At 45.7% G+C, this 14539-nt stretch overlaps 1 protein-coding gene across 2 annotated transcripts in view; it reads right to left on the minus strand.

Moving 5' to 3' along the window:
- Positions 1 to 2539: 2539 nt before the first annotated feature.
- skila (SKI-like proto-oncogene a) overlaps positions 2540 to 14539 on the minus strand; it is a 32264-nt gene continuing 20264 nt past the window's right edge. For both annotated transcript variants that reach the window (XM_042429990.1, XM_042429989.1), the window contains exons 3-8: positions 11873 to 11968; positions 10981 to 11066; positions 8721 to 8863; positions 5512 to 5900; positions 4602 to 4832; positions 2540 to 3014 (exon numbers count right to left, since the gene is read on the minus strand). In XM_042429990.1, the coding sequence (XP_042285924.1) occupies positions 2754 to 3014; positions 4602 to 4832; positions 5512 to 5900; positions 8721 to 8863; positions 10981 to 11066; positions 11873 to 11968 (1206 nt within the window). In that variant the 3' untranslated portion in view covers positions 2540 to 2753. The remainder of the gene's footprint in view (positions 3015 to 4601; positions 4833 to 5511; positions 5901 to 8720; positions 8864 to 10980; positions 11067 to 11872; positions 11969 to 14539) is intronic.

Below are 14539 nucleotides of genomic sequence, written 5' to 3' on the forward strand. Positions count from 1 at the left end.
TCCTGCATCATGTCTCAGTAAACCATGCGTTTCAATCCCCCACAATCACTCGACAAAAGTCAAGTTCTGATATCTGCAAAGATCACTTTAAAAAAAAAAAAAAAACAAAACAAGACAGAAAAAGAAAGCAAAACCATGTACGCCGTCTGAAGCCTCATTTCTGGTCCAATTTATATAACCTTTTGAAGATTATCCATATAAGAACAGTTAATATATTAATGACTACTGTATTTACAAAGTGAATATAAATCTTTAGTTAATATGTTAAATATTTTCTTTCATAATTTCAATAAAGGTTTAAATGGAACAACAGTAGAGTGTACATTTTGTGGCACGGGTTTGATTTTACTGGCTTGCACCTGCTTTTATGACTATTAACAAACCACAACTGTACTCTGCCCGGTCTTTAAGGTCTGTTATTGTAAAGGGAAGCTGTGTAAGAAAATCTGCATTGAACAGGATGGAGCACAGTGGAATGTCTATCAATTTGCATTTAGAGCAGATGCATAAAAAAAGCTCAGAGTTTAGCCGAGGCCGATCCCCTTCTCTTTTAAACAATTATTTACACACACACACTCGCTTACAGGGATCTCCTTAGTGGCAATAAAAAGCGCTTTTTGCCTGGCAACTGACACAATAAAAGTCCTCTCTTCCTCTGGCTGGACGTCTGCTCGCTCTCCTGGGCATCTAAAAAACACTGCACACCCCCAGCTGATCTGAAACTGGAGATGGATGGACGGGGATGTGTGAGAGAGAGAGAGAGAGAGAGAGAGTGACGGCGGTTCTGTGTGTGAGAGACGAGGGGAGGGAGGGAGGATGTTGAGAGACTGGGGATCCTGTACAGTCTCACCCGAGGGCGGGCGGAGGCCCCTAGACAACAACAGCTGCCCCCATTCTGACGGCACAAAACAAAAAAAAAGGGCTCCCTCTGTACCCCATGCGTCCGGGCCACCCAGCCTGCTGCGGGGAGAGTGCACCAGTCCCCTGAGCGCTCCCCTCAATCCTCGCCTCCCCTCTTCCTCTCCCCTGCCTGCCTGCCTGCCTGCCTGCCTGACTGACTGCCTGCCCGGTGCTGTTTGTTCAGCCAGGCAGAATAACGGGAAGCAGGGGCCGGACCCGAGGCCCAAACCACCCTGGACTAACTGCTTTCACCTGCGACCCACATTCTTAGATGATGCTCTGACAAATGGCGTGGGGATAAAACCGTCTGCTAACAATGAAGTCAAATGATACAAAAGAAATCCCAGAAAACAGGGACAGACTGGGGCTTTGATCATCTGCTGGGAACGCTGGGGCCATTGTTCTGCCTGAATGCCTGGACTGCACTGACACACTCGAGTGTGTGTGGTGCATGTAAGGTTGTCGTATGTATTATGGTAACACAGCACAGCTACCACACATGTGAGACGCTGCCTTTCTTCTTCTTCTTCTTCTTCTTCTTCTTAGAAAAGCTACACCGGCTCAACCATCCCCCGTGTCCAGACACATTCCTTTCCCAGAGGGTTCTGGGGAGTAGAGTGCGTTAAGTGCATAACACTGCTTGTGAGCTTCTTCATGCCAAGCCTGAAAAGAGCACAGTGTTTCCTGTCTAGCCCAAAGTGGGTGAAAACCACAGTGTTAAAGAGTTTCCCAGCAGAGGGCAATGGAGCTAGCCTACAGCGGTGGAAGGTGTGAGGTCTCCTGTGAGGGAGGGGGGGGTGCAGGGGCAGCGGAGACACCGGGGCAGCTGGTGGATCAACAACAGACTGTTTGGTCTACGACAAGAGAGTCCAGGTGCTGCCCAGCAGAGTGAAGAGGAAACTAGTCTGTGCTAGGAGCAGCTGGAGTCCAGGCCAGATGACTAGCTAGCTACCTTGGGAAGGGGGGGGGGGGGGGCATTGTCACACTCAAAACACTCATTTCAAGTTCAGCATCACTATTGGCATATTTTCATGAGGTTTTACGACATCTTCAGAATGTCTTTTTTTTGTACAGTAAAGGTCTTTCTCCTCCATATAGATTTGATGTTTTTATAACATGTTACACTTTTCTTTCTCTGTATTTTATAAGGAGCAAAAAAAAAAAAAAAAAAAAGGAAACTGTGTTAAAATGTCCATGCAGTTTCCTGCAGTCGCTGGTACTTGAGCGTTTGGGATGAACGTACAGAAGGACAGAGAAGAGGCACGCAAACCGGCCGCCACTTATGTGTCCGTGGGGCGCCGGGTTGCTGTGCCAGGTAGTAGCGTGAAAGTGACGTCCGTGTGCAGCTGAGACGAGTCCGTGAGTCTAAACTGAAGTCCGTGATCTCCAGGTCATTATAGCTCCACAATCCAGAAAGAGCAAAGAAGTGGTGGAAAAGGAGGGTGACGAATAAAATAGTGATGGGTTGAATTGGTCTCTAACTTGACCAAACTCCTGTCTGTAAAGCAGCTGTTTTGTTCAGTAAAAACTATAAATTAAATCAAACATACATGCCCAAAAAATCTTTAAATACTGTTTAAAGAGAGGAGAGGGGAGCAAAAGAAAGAATAATAATAATAAAAAAAAAAAAAAACACAACATAAAACTTGTCTTTTAAGTCATGTTAAATTACAAAAAAAGTCAGTCCTACACTGAAATAAAAGGGATCAGGGCGAGATGCACAACTTAAAAAGCAGCCTGAGGAGACGTGACGCTCCTTTCTGCTTCAGGCTGATTTGTTTGTGTCTGTAGAGTTGGCGGGTGATGAGGAGAGGAATGAAGGGAGGGAGGGAGGCGCCTAGAGGGGCCGGCAGTTACTTGTGGCCAGCCGCTGGGGCCTCTGAGATGGAGGAAGGGGAGGAGGAGGGCGGGGAGTGGGCGTTTGGGGGTCCGGTGGAAGGGGTAAGTGGAGGAGAGGGGCTGCTTCCCACCGTTCCAGACTGGGCCATCTGCTGCTTGAGCTGGGTAATTGTGCGCTCCAGCTTCTCCCGCGCCTCCCGCTCTCTGCGCAGCTCCTCCTGCAGCTCCTGCCGGTCCGCCTCCGCCCGCTCCAGCCTCTGACGCAGCTCCGACAACTGGGAGGAGACGCGGAGAGAGAGAGAGAGACATGAGGTCAACTTATGTCTACAGCACTTAAGCAGATATTTAGTCTGACACATTCTCACATTTAACAAATATCTGTCACACATTGTGGTGTTTAGTTCTGGATGATCTTCACACAATACCAGACTCCAATAAGATTTTCTGAGAATTTTCTCAATCTCAGCCCTCCGTTTCCATTAAATTAAAAAAAACAAGGTGCTGCACAACACACAAAAACAGAGAGATAGAGTGAGCTAGCAGGTTTACATAACATACCGTGTAAAGTATAGCAGATAGGTTATCTACTGCTGTTGCACTGTATTCTGTGACTGTCAAAATGTGTGACAGAACCTGATTGGAGACACCCTGACCCTCACTGTTTCTTGCTCTTTCAGATTTCAGTGGTCACATTTAGACAATTTGACACAGAGTTCACTTTATTTTGTGACGGCCTACTGTCACAACTGATACGCCGGTGTCAGTCAAGTTATTCACAGCTGACAGATTTCTAAATGATGTTACTGATCGTCGTGAACCTTTCTAGTTCTGATCAAGAAAAGAAAAACTGTCTAAAGACACTTGTGACTGATTCTAATACTTTATTTCATGACACGAGAGCTCAGCAAAGTGTCATGATTTTACTGACGTTGGAAACGTGTGTAGTCTACTGTGAGACTGGCATTAGTCTCATAACCACCCCCCCCCCCCCTTTCTTAACTGGCAGACAGCCTGAGTTTGATGCCAAGGGGGTGCAGGGCAAGAGGAGCGGGTGCTTCAATAACAGACAGGAGGAGGGAGGGGGGGGGACTCTGCAGCCCTGAGCTCGGGCCAACATAACAGAACCTATCTCAAGATTAAGTCTAGTGGAAACCCAAACAACAGCCCTGAGAGTGTGTGTGTGTGTGTGTGCATGTGTGTGTGCTATCACACTCCTCAACAGCATAGTGAATTACATAGGACACAAACACATACACACACTAATTTAGTCGGGAAACTCTAAAAAATCACAGAAACGGAGGAGATTCTGACCACCTCTTCAGTCTCAAGGTTCAAGAGAAAATACTGTCTACTACCCTTTGAGGGAATGTGTGGGTGATGTGATCTCAGAGTGTGTAACCTGAATTCTTTGCCACAATATGGGCATATTTAAAAGAGTGAGCTCAAAATATTTTCCATTTACTGAGCATCCACTGGTCAAAGCTATTTAGTGAGTGCTGACCTGCGATTCAGAGAATTTACTGAGGATCAAATACACTCAGAGTAAAGTTTATATTATATTGTAAGTCTAACCGTGTAGAAAAATTGTACATTTATGGCCATAAATTGAAAACAAAGTAAATTAATTGATTATAAATGCTTGGTTTATACAAGGAAGCATTCATATGTAAAGTGCTGCACTGATGTTTCCCGGGTTTGAGTTTGATCCCTGCTGGAACGTGGCACCATCTTGGAGATAAAACTGGCATATGCTAAGTGATTCAAGCCAATGTGCTTACTGTATGTCAGTGTGATTCACTCAGAATGTTTTCCGATGCCAATTTCAGTCCTATGCATGCTTGTGTGACGGTCTAAGCTCGTACCTGTGCAGCGTAGTGGGCCTCTTGCTGGCGTTGTGCCCCTGGCTCGCAGGCGCAGGCCTGCTGTCGGAGCTGCTCCAGACGGGTCTCCAGCTCCAGCTGTTCCTGGCGGGCCTGGCTGAGCTGCCGTGCCTGTTCGCTGTGCACCGCCTCCAGCTCACAGCGAAGCTCTCGCTGCTCGGCGCTCAGCTCCCGTAGCCTGGCCGCCTCGCCCCCGCGCAACGCCTCCAGCTCCTGGAGACATAAAGACTAAGTCAAGGGAAATAACAATAATAATATGATACTTTCACTGATCCCTGTAAGGAAAAATCTTTGCGTTTCGGCCCCCTCCACAAGGAGCTTAAATGAAGCCTTCTACTGTTTATGCCCTGTGCCCAAATTCAGGTAGAGATCATTAAGTGAATCAAAAACTCTGCATGTAACCTTCCACTTTAGCCGGGGGATTAGGGATGTAGTCAAGGGCAAAAAAAGGAAAGAAAGCTCATTGTATTTACATCTAAGTTATGTAGTGTTTACAGAAAAAGCACAATTTGCTCACATTTTATTCTGTCAGACAATTTGTCAGGCAATGGTTTCTCATTTTGATCCAATTTTGGAATATACATGTAATTCTCTCCAAATACAGTAACAATTCAGAACTGATGTCACTATAATGTAAGTCAGCCCTGTGTTTTAATAATATAAAAAACTGTGATTTATATGAACTGGCGTGCTGACTTGTTTGAAAAATGGCAGAACCATCTGATACCAAAATGTTTCAGGCGGCAGAAGGGAGAGATGGAAGGGTCGCTGGAAGGTGAACATCACCTCCACGTCCACATCAAGGACACTTTTAATAAGCGAGGACAGTTATGGTCTAGTTTATCGTGGGCTCATTTATCTTGGTCTTTGTTCTTTCCAACCGCCGACTCACCATTTCCAGCTGCAGCTGCTTGTGCAGGGTGGAGTTGAGCTTCTCCTGCTGCCTGCTGTACATCTGCATGATCTCCACAACAATCCTGTCCTTGTCGTCCTCCAGCCCCCCCACCACCACTGCAGCACCGCTCGTGGCACAGCCCGTGTCCTTAGCCGCTACTTCCGTTACCGGCGACAACAACGACGCATGAGGAGCAGGAGGAGGAGGAGGAGGAGGAGGAGGAGGGGTGTGGGCGGGGGTGTGGGTGGCTTTCTTGCAGCTCGGGCTGCTTGTCTCCATGGAAACTGCCTGGGTTTGGCATTCCCGCTCGGTGGCCGAGGCAGTCGCGGCACGTTGGGATTTGGCCTCCTCGGCGCCAGCAGCAACGGGAGACGACGCGTGAAGATCTGAGGAGGGAAGAAGAGGAGGATGAGGGAAGAAGTTAAAAAAAAAAAAAAAAAAAAAGGAGAGAGAGAGAGAGGACAGGAGAGGAGGTGGATGAAAGACAGGAAGTGCGAGCCAAGCTGGTGCACACTCCCGCCTACGCTTAGTGACACCCTCGAACAACCTTATAAAAGCTCACACCTCTTTTTCAGCGTGAGCACACGCGCGCAAGAGCGAGCGCAAGCGCGGCATGGCAACAGCCGCGGAACCAAACACTTGCCCACAAATTCTGTGTGTGTGCCCTCAGACGGAGAAAGAGAGAATAGAGAGGGATAAAGGGCCTTGTGTGGGTGCTGCGCTGATCTGCGTGGGTACCTCCTCTGTTCAAACTCTGGCTGGTTCCCTCAACGCGGCCTTTAAGGTGCCCATCACGGGGAACACATCAAACAGGCAGCATCACACACACGAATACACATGTACACAGATGCTGCAGTGGGGCATGCGTAGGCAATCGCTAGTTATGACGAGAGTTTTTGAAGCTATGAGTTCAATGACAGAGCAAGAGAGTGAAATAGCGAAAGAGAGTGACAGAGAGAGCTTGAGAACACTGGGTTGTTTACTGGCCTAATGTATTCATACAGTATGTGTGTGACAGGAAACAGCATGCTCTGTACACAGCATGTCTGGCGCAGGAGAGACACTAACACACATATATGCTCTGCGCAGCACACACACACACACACACACACACACACGGTACTAGAAATACACAAATAACAGGAGTGAGTCATTTGGTGGTGGATCAAAAGGAAATAAACAGGGGGGAGAGAGGGCCACAACAGAGAGAGTGAAAGGCGCACAGACAGACTGGGAGACGGAGAGAAAAGCATTGAGTGAGGAGGGAAAGAGAAGAGAAGGAGGAGGAGGAGGAGGAGGAGGAGGAGGAGGAGGAGTGGGGGGGGGAAAGTGACAGCAGACTGTGAGGGAGGCAGAGATGAAGGGAGCCAGAGAAGAAAGAGACAAGGATGGATGGATGGATGGATGGATGGATGGATGGATGGATGGAAGAGTGCAAGAGCAGACGGAGGACGCGCTGAGAGAGGATGTGGAGATAGCGGCCAGGAAAAGAGAGAGGGAGGATGGAGAGAAGCGAAGACAGATTGGTTGGAGAAAAGAAAAGGAGAGCAAAATGCCTGAGAGATATGAGAGAGAGACAGCCTGGCAGTCAGACGTGGCGTAACGGCAGTCAGTAACCATTTCTGTGATTCACCCTCTCCCTCTCTCTCTCTCATATATATATATATATATATATATATATATATATATATATACATATATATACACACACATAGTATTAATGCAGGCTTAATATACACACTTTAATGTGCACATAAAAACACACACACACCAAGTGCAGAGAGGAGGTCACTGCCATTTCCACCCCTCTTGTTCATCAATAGTGAGGCACCCCCAGAGTCTTTATGTGAAGGTCAATGCATGATTATGTGCATCGCTGCAGGCTGCAATGTTAAGTGTGTGCATGTATGTGTGTGTGTGTATGTATGGCTTAAGTCACTGTAAATACCCCAAAAGTGACGTAAGTAAGCCTGTGTGTGTGTGTGTGTGTGTGTTGGGGGGGACTTAAGTCACTTTCAGGGACACACACCAGACTTACCAGTTGACTGGGGACGGCTTGTGCAAATAGGGACAAAAGCCACGTCGCCAATTGGTAAAATGAATGAGTTTTGGGTCAGTGGTTATGGTTAAGGTTTAGGTTTGAGCAAGTAGCGGTTATGGTTAGGGTTAGAGTAAGTCTACAGGAAATGAATGTAAGTAAACACCCCAAAAGTGACTTAAGTAAACCCGTGTGTGTGTGTGTGTGATGGTGGTTTACTATAGGTTGTATGTTTACAGTAAGCACGTGTCTGCTCTTCCAGTGAGCTACATGAACATGATGTGAATGTCTCTTCTGCTTATGTTGTACGTGTGTAAACTGCTGATGATTGCTGTATGTGTGTCATGTATTTATAGTAGGCGTGTGTCAGCCGTGGTTGTGCGTCGCTTGTACATGCAGTACACACAAATCCATATATTAATAATCAAGTGTTATCAATATTATCCTCCTCTGGTTCTTAATGGGTACTGAAATTGGTTCCAATGCAGAGTTCAGAGCAGAGTGAATTAAATAATTGACAAAAAAAATCTTTACTCAAGGTCCTTTTTCCAGAGCTTTCAACCCTTAAAAAAAGCAAGTAAGCAGACCTTGGGGTAAGATATTTTTGTTAAGCTGCTTTCTTCAAGGTTAAAACTGAACTTCACACACATTTTCAAATAAAAAAAATCAAGTTTCAAACAGAAACTGAATGAATATTATTCAAAAATGTAATTCTCAGGACATTTTTAAAACACACAATAGAGTCACTGTTGTGTACAACTGGATTTACTCTATTTGTATTATTTTCCAGCTCTTGAATTAACTCATGTTAAATTCCCTGCCTTTTGTCATTTTCATTACAGGGCTATAGTGTTGGATAATGTAGCTGGACTGAATGTATGTAACCATTTAATAGATAAACTGGTGGCGACTTCTCACCTATTCACACATTACATTCCAGCTCTGCTCTTCTTCTTCTTCTTTTTTTTTTTTTTTTTTTACTTACATGAACAAAACTGTGTAGGCTGTTGCATTCACTTTCACAACAAGGTCAAGTAAGAAATGGTATCATTCAATGTATTTTTCTATTGAAGTATGTAACATCCTAACTGAAAGGATTTCTACCTGTTTGGTCAACTCTTTGTGTGTTTATGCATGTGTGTGTGTGTGTATGTGTGTCATTACTGACCCATGGGTGGCTCGTCGTGGCCCAGCACTCTGCGGCTGTAGTGGTGTTTGAGGAGCGCTCCGAACATCTCGGGGCTCATCTCCGCCTCCCTCCGCAGTGACACGTTGGGAGCCACCATCTTATCGTATGTGTACAGGTAGTAACTGGGAGAGGAAAAAAAAGAGATAAAGAAAAACAACATTTAAACACTTACTATTGTCAACCCTGACACAAAAATACTGAATTTTAATTTATCCTGATTCCTAATTTTGTTTTATCACACAAAACTAAGGTTGGTATGAAGCTAAATTTATTATTAAATCTGTTTTTGTCTTTGTTTTTGTTATTCAAGTCACAATGGTGTCAATGTCACCTTTCACATACTTCTGTCTTTGCAGTAAAGATCATAAAATGTTACAAGGTATGGACTTTGCAATGCTGATATGCGTAAAGCAACATATATACGCCTGCAATAACTCATACTGAATGGCCCTTGTACTTCCAAAACGACACGACTTAGATGAATCAGAGCAATAGAACAACAGCCATTCGGCGACTGTTTTAGCCTAGCAGCATCGGAGGACGGGAGCGAAAACACAGTGCGGAATATGGATATGTCTTATCGTGTGTTCACAGGATCTCAGCCTAAACAGACCTTCGGCTTATCACGAATGTCCAGGTAGTGGGTCCAACTGAGAGAGAGATAGTGCCTGGAGATGCACTGAAGCCACTGAGCCAACATTATCTGTCTATTCCTGGCTGCACTAGTGGGAAGGGAGGAGAGAGAAATAGAAAGAGACGGAGAGATAGAGATGGAAAAAAAGAGAAGGGGAAGAGAGGAGAGAAGAGGAGAGAAGAGGAGAGAGAAGAGGAAGCTTTGAACCCCTCCCCCACCAGCAGTCCCCTCCAGACAGAGCTCGGGATGGAGCTGTGAACTAGGTTAAGCATGACAGCTCAGTGGGGCTCTGACTGCACAACTACAGCACTACCGACCGCGCCTGGCTTCCTCTCCTCTGGATAGGAATGAAGCAGCGTTCGCTCGCCCGAACGGGAATCTGAAACTCCTTCACATGAAAACAGCCTCACATGTGATTGAATAATGTAAGCCTAGCATATATTTGACGAGTGTACCGCTAATGGATGTTGGTAGTAACCCAAATACGACGTTAAGTGCTGCGGATGTCTATCGTGCTGCACGATTCATTATTACTGACGCTGCGATGCAACAGACATGCCACAAACTGGTCTGTGCAAGTCCTGACTGGTTTGAGAGTATAACAAGTCATGTGACGCTGGTAGGTGACCGGAGCTCTAATCCTGCCAATTCGTCTGGCCTAACGTCTGCGTGCCTCCGCTCAGTCAGTGTGTCGAGTCAGTCACATGCAGTGATGGCGCCATAAACCATCTAATTCTAGCCTTTAATCTGGGCCAGATTACCGTGTGAGCTATCAGAGCGCCATATCCAAACACAGACTGGTGTGGCTCAGGGGGAGGGATGGAGGGAGTAACGGCGAACCAAAAGAGAGGAAACGAGGGCTTTGAGAAGAAGAGAACAGAAGGAGGGAGGGGGGAGGCGGAGGAGGAGTGGCACGTGTGATGAAGGATAGAAGACGAGGAGAGGACTGACGATTTAGGGATGGGGATTTTATCCACTTAAAGAGAAACTGTGGTCAAAATGAAACTTAACATTACTTGGCACTTAGCAGAAGAGCAAAAAAAAACCCCCACGAACACGCCTATCTGGCACCGTGACAGCTGCACAGGAAGCAGCAATCCAACTGGCAGCGCTTCAGGTATTGACGGGACGCTTTGTTTAAGCATTTACATGTGTAGGACAACAACACTACTTAAACAACTTAAAACAACAAACTTTAACTAACCAGTCTGTTCAATAATCTTGTTCCTGTAATAAATAGTCAAATTTATACTTTTCCTACATCAAATCAAAATAATCAAATCAAATCAAAATAAAAATCTACAAATCAAAGTAGTGTAGAGATGAAACTCTTAGTTAATTGATTAGTTATAAACATTTTTATTGTCAATTAGTCATTTAATAAGAAAAAAAGCTCAATAGCTTCTGCCTCCAGTCTCTAAAAGGTGATGTTTCTTTTCTCTGTTTTCTGTGACCTTCGATGACATCAACGTGCCGTTTTTCACTATTTTAAAGATATTTCAGCATTTAATTTAAAAATCCTTTCAACTGAAATTGAAAATAATCATTAGTCGTGACCCTAAACTGGCGTATTTGTGTTGTTAAAAGGTTAATATGGTGTAGTACCTGGGGTGGACCAGGGTGGGGTGTCCTGGCTCCTCCTTGATGTCCGAGAAAAGTCGGTTAAACACCAGAGTAGGTGAAGTTTTACCCTGTGGGAAATAAAAAAAAACACACACACACATAAATATCACACAGCACAGCAACATATTGTCTTTTTGTGTTCTGTATTGTATTGTATCTGTATTGTTTTACACATACAAAGGCTCAGAATGACAGCTCTTCCATCCACGTGTATTGATCTTTGAATACAATCTTGTAGTTGAATAGGTGAATTATGACAATGGAAATCAGATGCATGCCCACGCACACACACACACACACACACACACATGCACACACACACACATATATACATGCACACATGGAGAGCAACAGCAGGAGGGGAAGGGAATGTGCTGTACTGCACATGGCGCTCTCGGAGTCATAATCTAATAAAGCTAATATATGCATGCATACATGTGGATGAGGGATCATCCATCAGGCATCAGCTGAGAAAGTGTGTGTGCATGTATGTGTGTGTGTGTGTGTGTGTGTGTGTGCATGAGATGGAGAAAAAAAGATAATCATGATAAAGAGCTCCTTCCTTGTGTGTGCGCATGTGAGGTTGGGGGTGTGTGTGTGTGTGTGTGTGCAGCTGTAGGGGGAGGTGAAGAGACTTTCAGCAGCTGTATTAGTGTGTGTGTGTGTGTGTGTGTGTGTTTCATGACAGGTCAGAGAGGAGAGGAGAAGCGTGCCGCTATGAATGGGTGAACAGGGGGTGTGTCTGTCAGCGGGGGTGGGGGTGGTGACCCTGAGAGGTGACCTGCGTGTAGAGGAGGGGGAAGGGGGCGGTAGGAGGCGACGGAGAGACGGCCGGATAGGATACGGGGAGGGTTCGAGGGAACAGACAACTGACCTTTCTCGCTGGGTCTGCATCTTCCAACTTGCCGCTGGGGGAGCAGAGATCTGCCGAAGATTTCCTCACCTGGCTCTCCTCCTCCTCCACTACCTTCTGAAACACACCAACAGACAAGAGACGACGGTTAAAACAGACACCGAGGGTAAACAGGAAACCAGAGAAAGTAAGACTTGAGGTTTAACAGACCGTGAGGACCCAGATATAGAGTTATGTGGAAAAGATTTGTTAGAATATTCGGGACAATTAAGATGATGCAAGAACCCTGTCTGGGAGCGTGGGAAAGAGAGGAAGAAAGTGAAGAGAAAAAAATTACAACCGGCACCGTGGTCACAGAGGGGGAAAGATAGAGACAAATGGCATTTAAACTATAGGAAATAGAGACAAATGACATCCAAGAGATAGAAAATGGAGACAAATGGCATTAAAAGTGAACAGTACGACGAGCTATGGCCTGAGCCGGCCCGTGATACAGTGTCGGAGAAAACGAAGGCGGCAGGGAAACGGATCAACTAAGAGGAGAGACTGAATGAGCCCCGCTGAGGAAGGCGTATGAATAAAACACAAGAAAACGCCGAGCAGACAGTCAACACGGCTACAACATGGGCCCGTCATTATGTTCTTCTGTGTGTGTGATTCATCGGTATACTGTACAACACGGCTGGAATCAGCCTCTCGCTCGATGCGAAGACGTATACGTGTGTTTGTGTGTATGTTTATGATTTATTGTGTCAGCTTCAAACCCTCCGAGCCTTGTGTGTTCAGTAAATACTGCTGGCGCTGCCTGTAGTTTGTGTGTCTGTGTGTGTGTGTGTGTGTTTTTTTTTTTGTTTTTTTTTTGAGCAAATCCAGGACACGCTCAGCGAGAGGCCACAAGCTGATGGAGTTGATGCTTATCTGCGGCAGACAGGCCTGACGCTACACTCCGGCTGCCTGCAGTTCACACACACACACACACACACACATGCACAAACACACACACACTTACACACTTTCAACCAAACTGACAGGTAGAAAAGGCTCCAGAGGAACAAGACTTTTTTGCAGCATAGCTGTGAGAACCGCTAGGTAGCCCATATCTACAGACGGAGAGCGAGTGAGAGAGGGGAGGTGCAGAGTAGAGGGGAGAGAGGGGGGGACGCAAGAACGAAGAAGAAGAAGAAAAAAAAAGAGGACGGAGGAAGAAAGAGAATTCAATGAGGAGAAAAGTACATGGAAGGAAGAAAGAGAGAGACAGAGGTTGAAGCAAGCATCAATAATTGACTTACTAGCCTTTTAAAGCCATCTATAAACATTTATCCCCAGAATGCGTGCACACACGGTCGGACACAGTGAAACACAAACAGACAGCCTTTCATCAGCTGGACTAAAGGATTTCCTTCTACGTCGTATCGGCTAAGAGTCGCCGTCATTACTGGGGCTAAACAAGCTCAGAGCAATACGGCCAGATTAGTGTGACAGCCAGGTGTTAACCACCTGACATTCACGTTAACCACCAGTCCAGCAGCAGCTTTAGTCAAAATTACTGTTGTGAATTTTTGATTTTTTTTTTTTTACACTTCTTTGCTTTCTTGCCAAGTGTGAGATGATCAATATCGCTCTATAAAAACCACACATCCTCAAAATATTTACATAATTACACATATCTCTGTAGTGGACGTCGTACTGTCTGCCTCTACGCATATTTATCTCTTCTGTTATGACACAGAAAAACAACTACTACTTGTCCTCATTTGTGTGTGCATCCGTGTGAGCTGCATGTAGGGGATAGTCCCTTGTTTACAAAGGCATGGATGAATGAGCGCGTGCATGCAAATGTAAAAGACTGGAGCCATACGCGTAGACAGGTGTGTGTGTGTGTGTGTGTGTGTGTGTGTGCGTATTTGTGTGCTGAAAAGAAGGCTCGTCCGTTTACGAGTCGCTTGTGGTTGGTGTTTTTTTTTTCTCTTTTTTTTTTTTTCTTACTCTAGAAGGCAGCACTGCAGCACTGAGGGGAGGGAGGGAGAGTGAAGTAGAGAGAGAGAGAGAGTTGGATGATGGGACAGGGCAGTTATAGAGGAGGACGGAGTGTAGGGGGGGGGGGGGGGGGGGGGAGGAGAATTGACAGAAACAACAATGAACCCACTGCAGTGGTGTGGAGGCGAGCTGGATTCCCTCCAATATCAAGGTTGTCCGTGTGTGTGTGTGTGTGTGTGTGTGTGTGTGTTTGTGTGAGTGTGTTGGAGGCATTCGACACTAAATTCCCTTAATCTCAAATCTGTCACTCCCCCTGCATATATATGTGTGTGTGTGTGTGTGTGTGTGTGAGTGAGAGAGAGAGACAAATACATAGAGAGAGAGACCATGAGGCCAAACTGACATTAACATGAGGTCATCCAGAGGTCTTTCATCTGCTTGACCCCCATGACAGCAGATGCTCTGCTGATGAGACAGCTGACAGCTCATTAAAAAGGTAGGTCTGTGTGTGTGTGTGTGAGTGAGTGTGTGTGCGTGTGTGTGTGTGTTTTTCTCTCTTTGTGAGGACATTTCCGCACTATGAGTTCCCAACACTTCATCGGACTGTTTGAAGGTTAAGATGTGGATTTAAGGTTCAGATTAGAATAAGGTTATATCAATAAAGGTCCTCACAAGTATGTGTTTAGTGCGTGAGAGAAATTGTGAGATTGT

The sequence above is a fragment of the Thunnus maccoyii genome, chromosome 12 (assembly GCF_910596095.1).
Source record: "Thunnus maccoyii chromosome 12, fThuMac1.1, whole genome shotgun sequence".
NCBI classification, from domain to species: Eukaryota; Metazoa; Chordata; class Actinopteri; order Scombriformes; family Scombridae; genus Thunnus; species Thunnus maccoyii.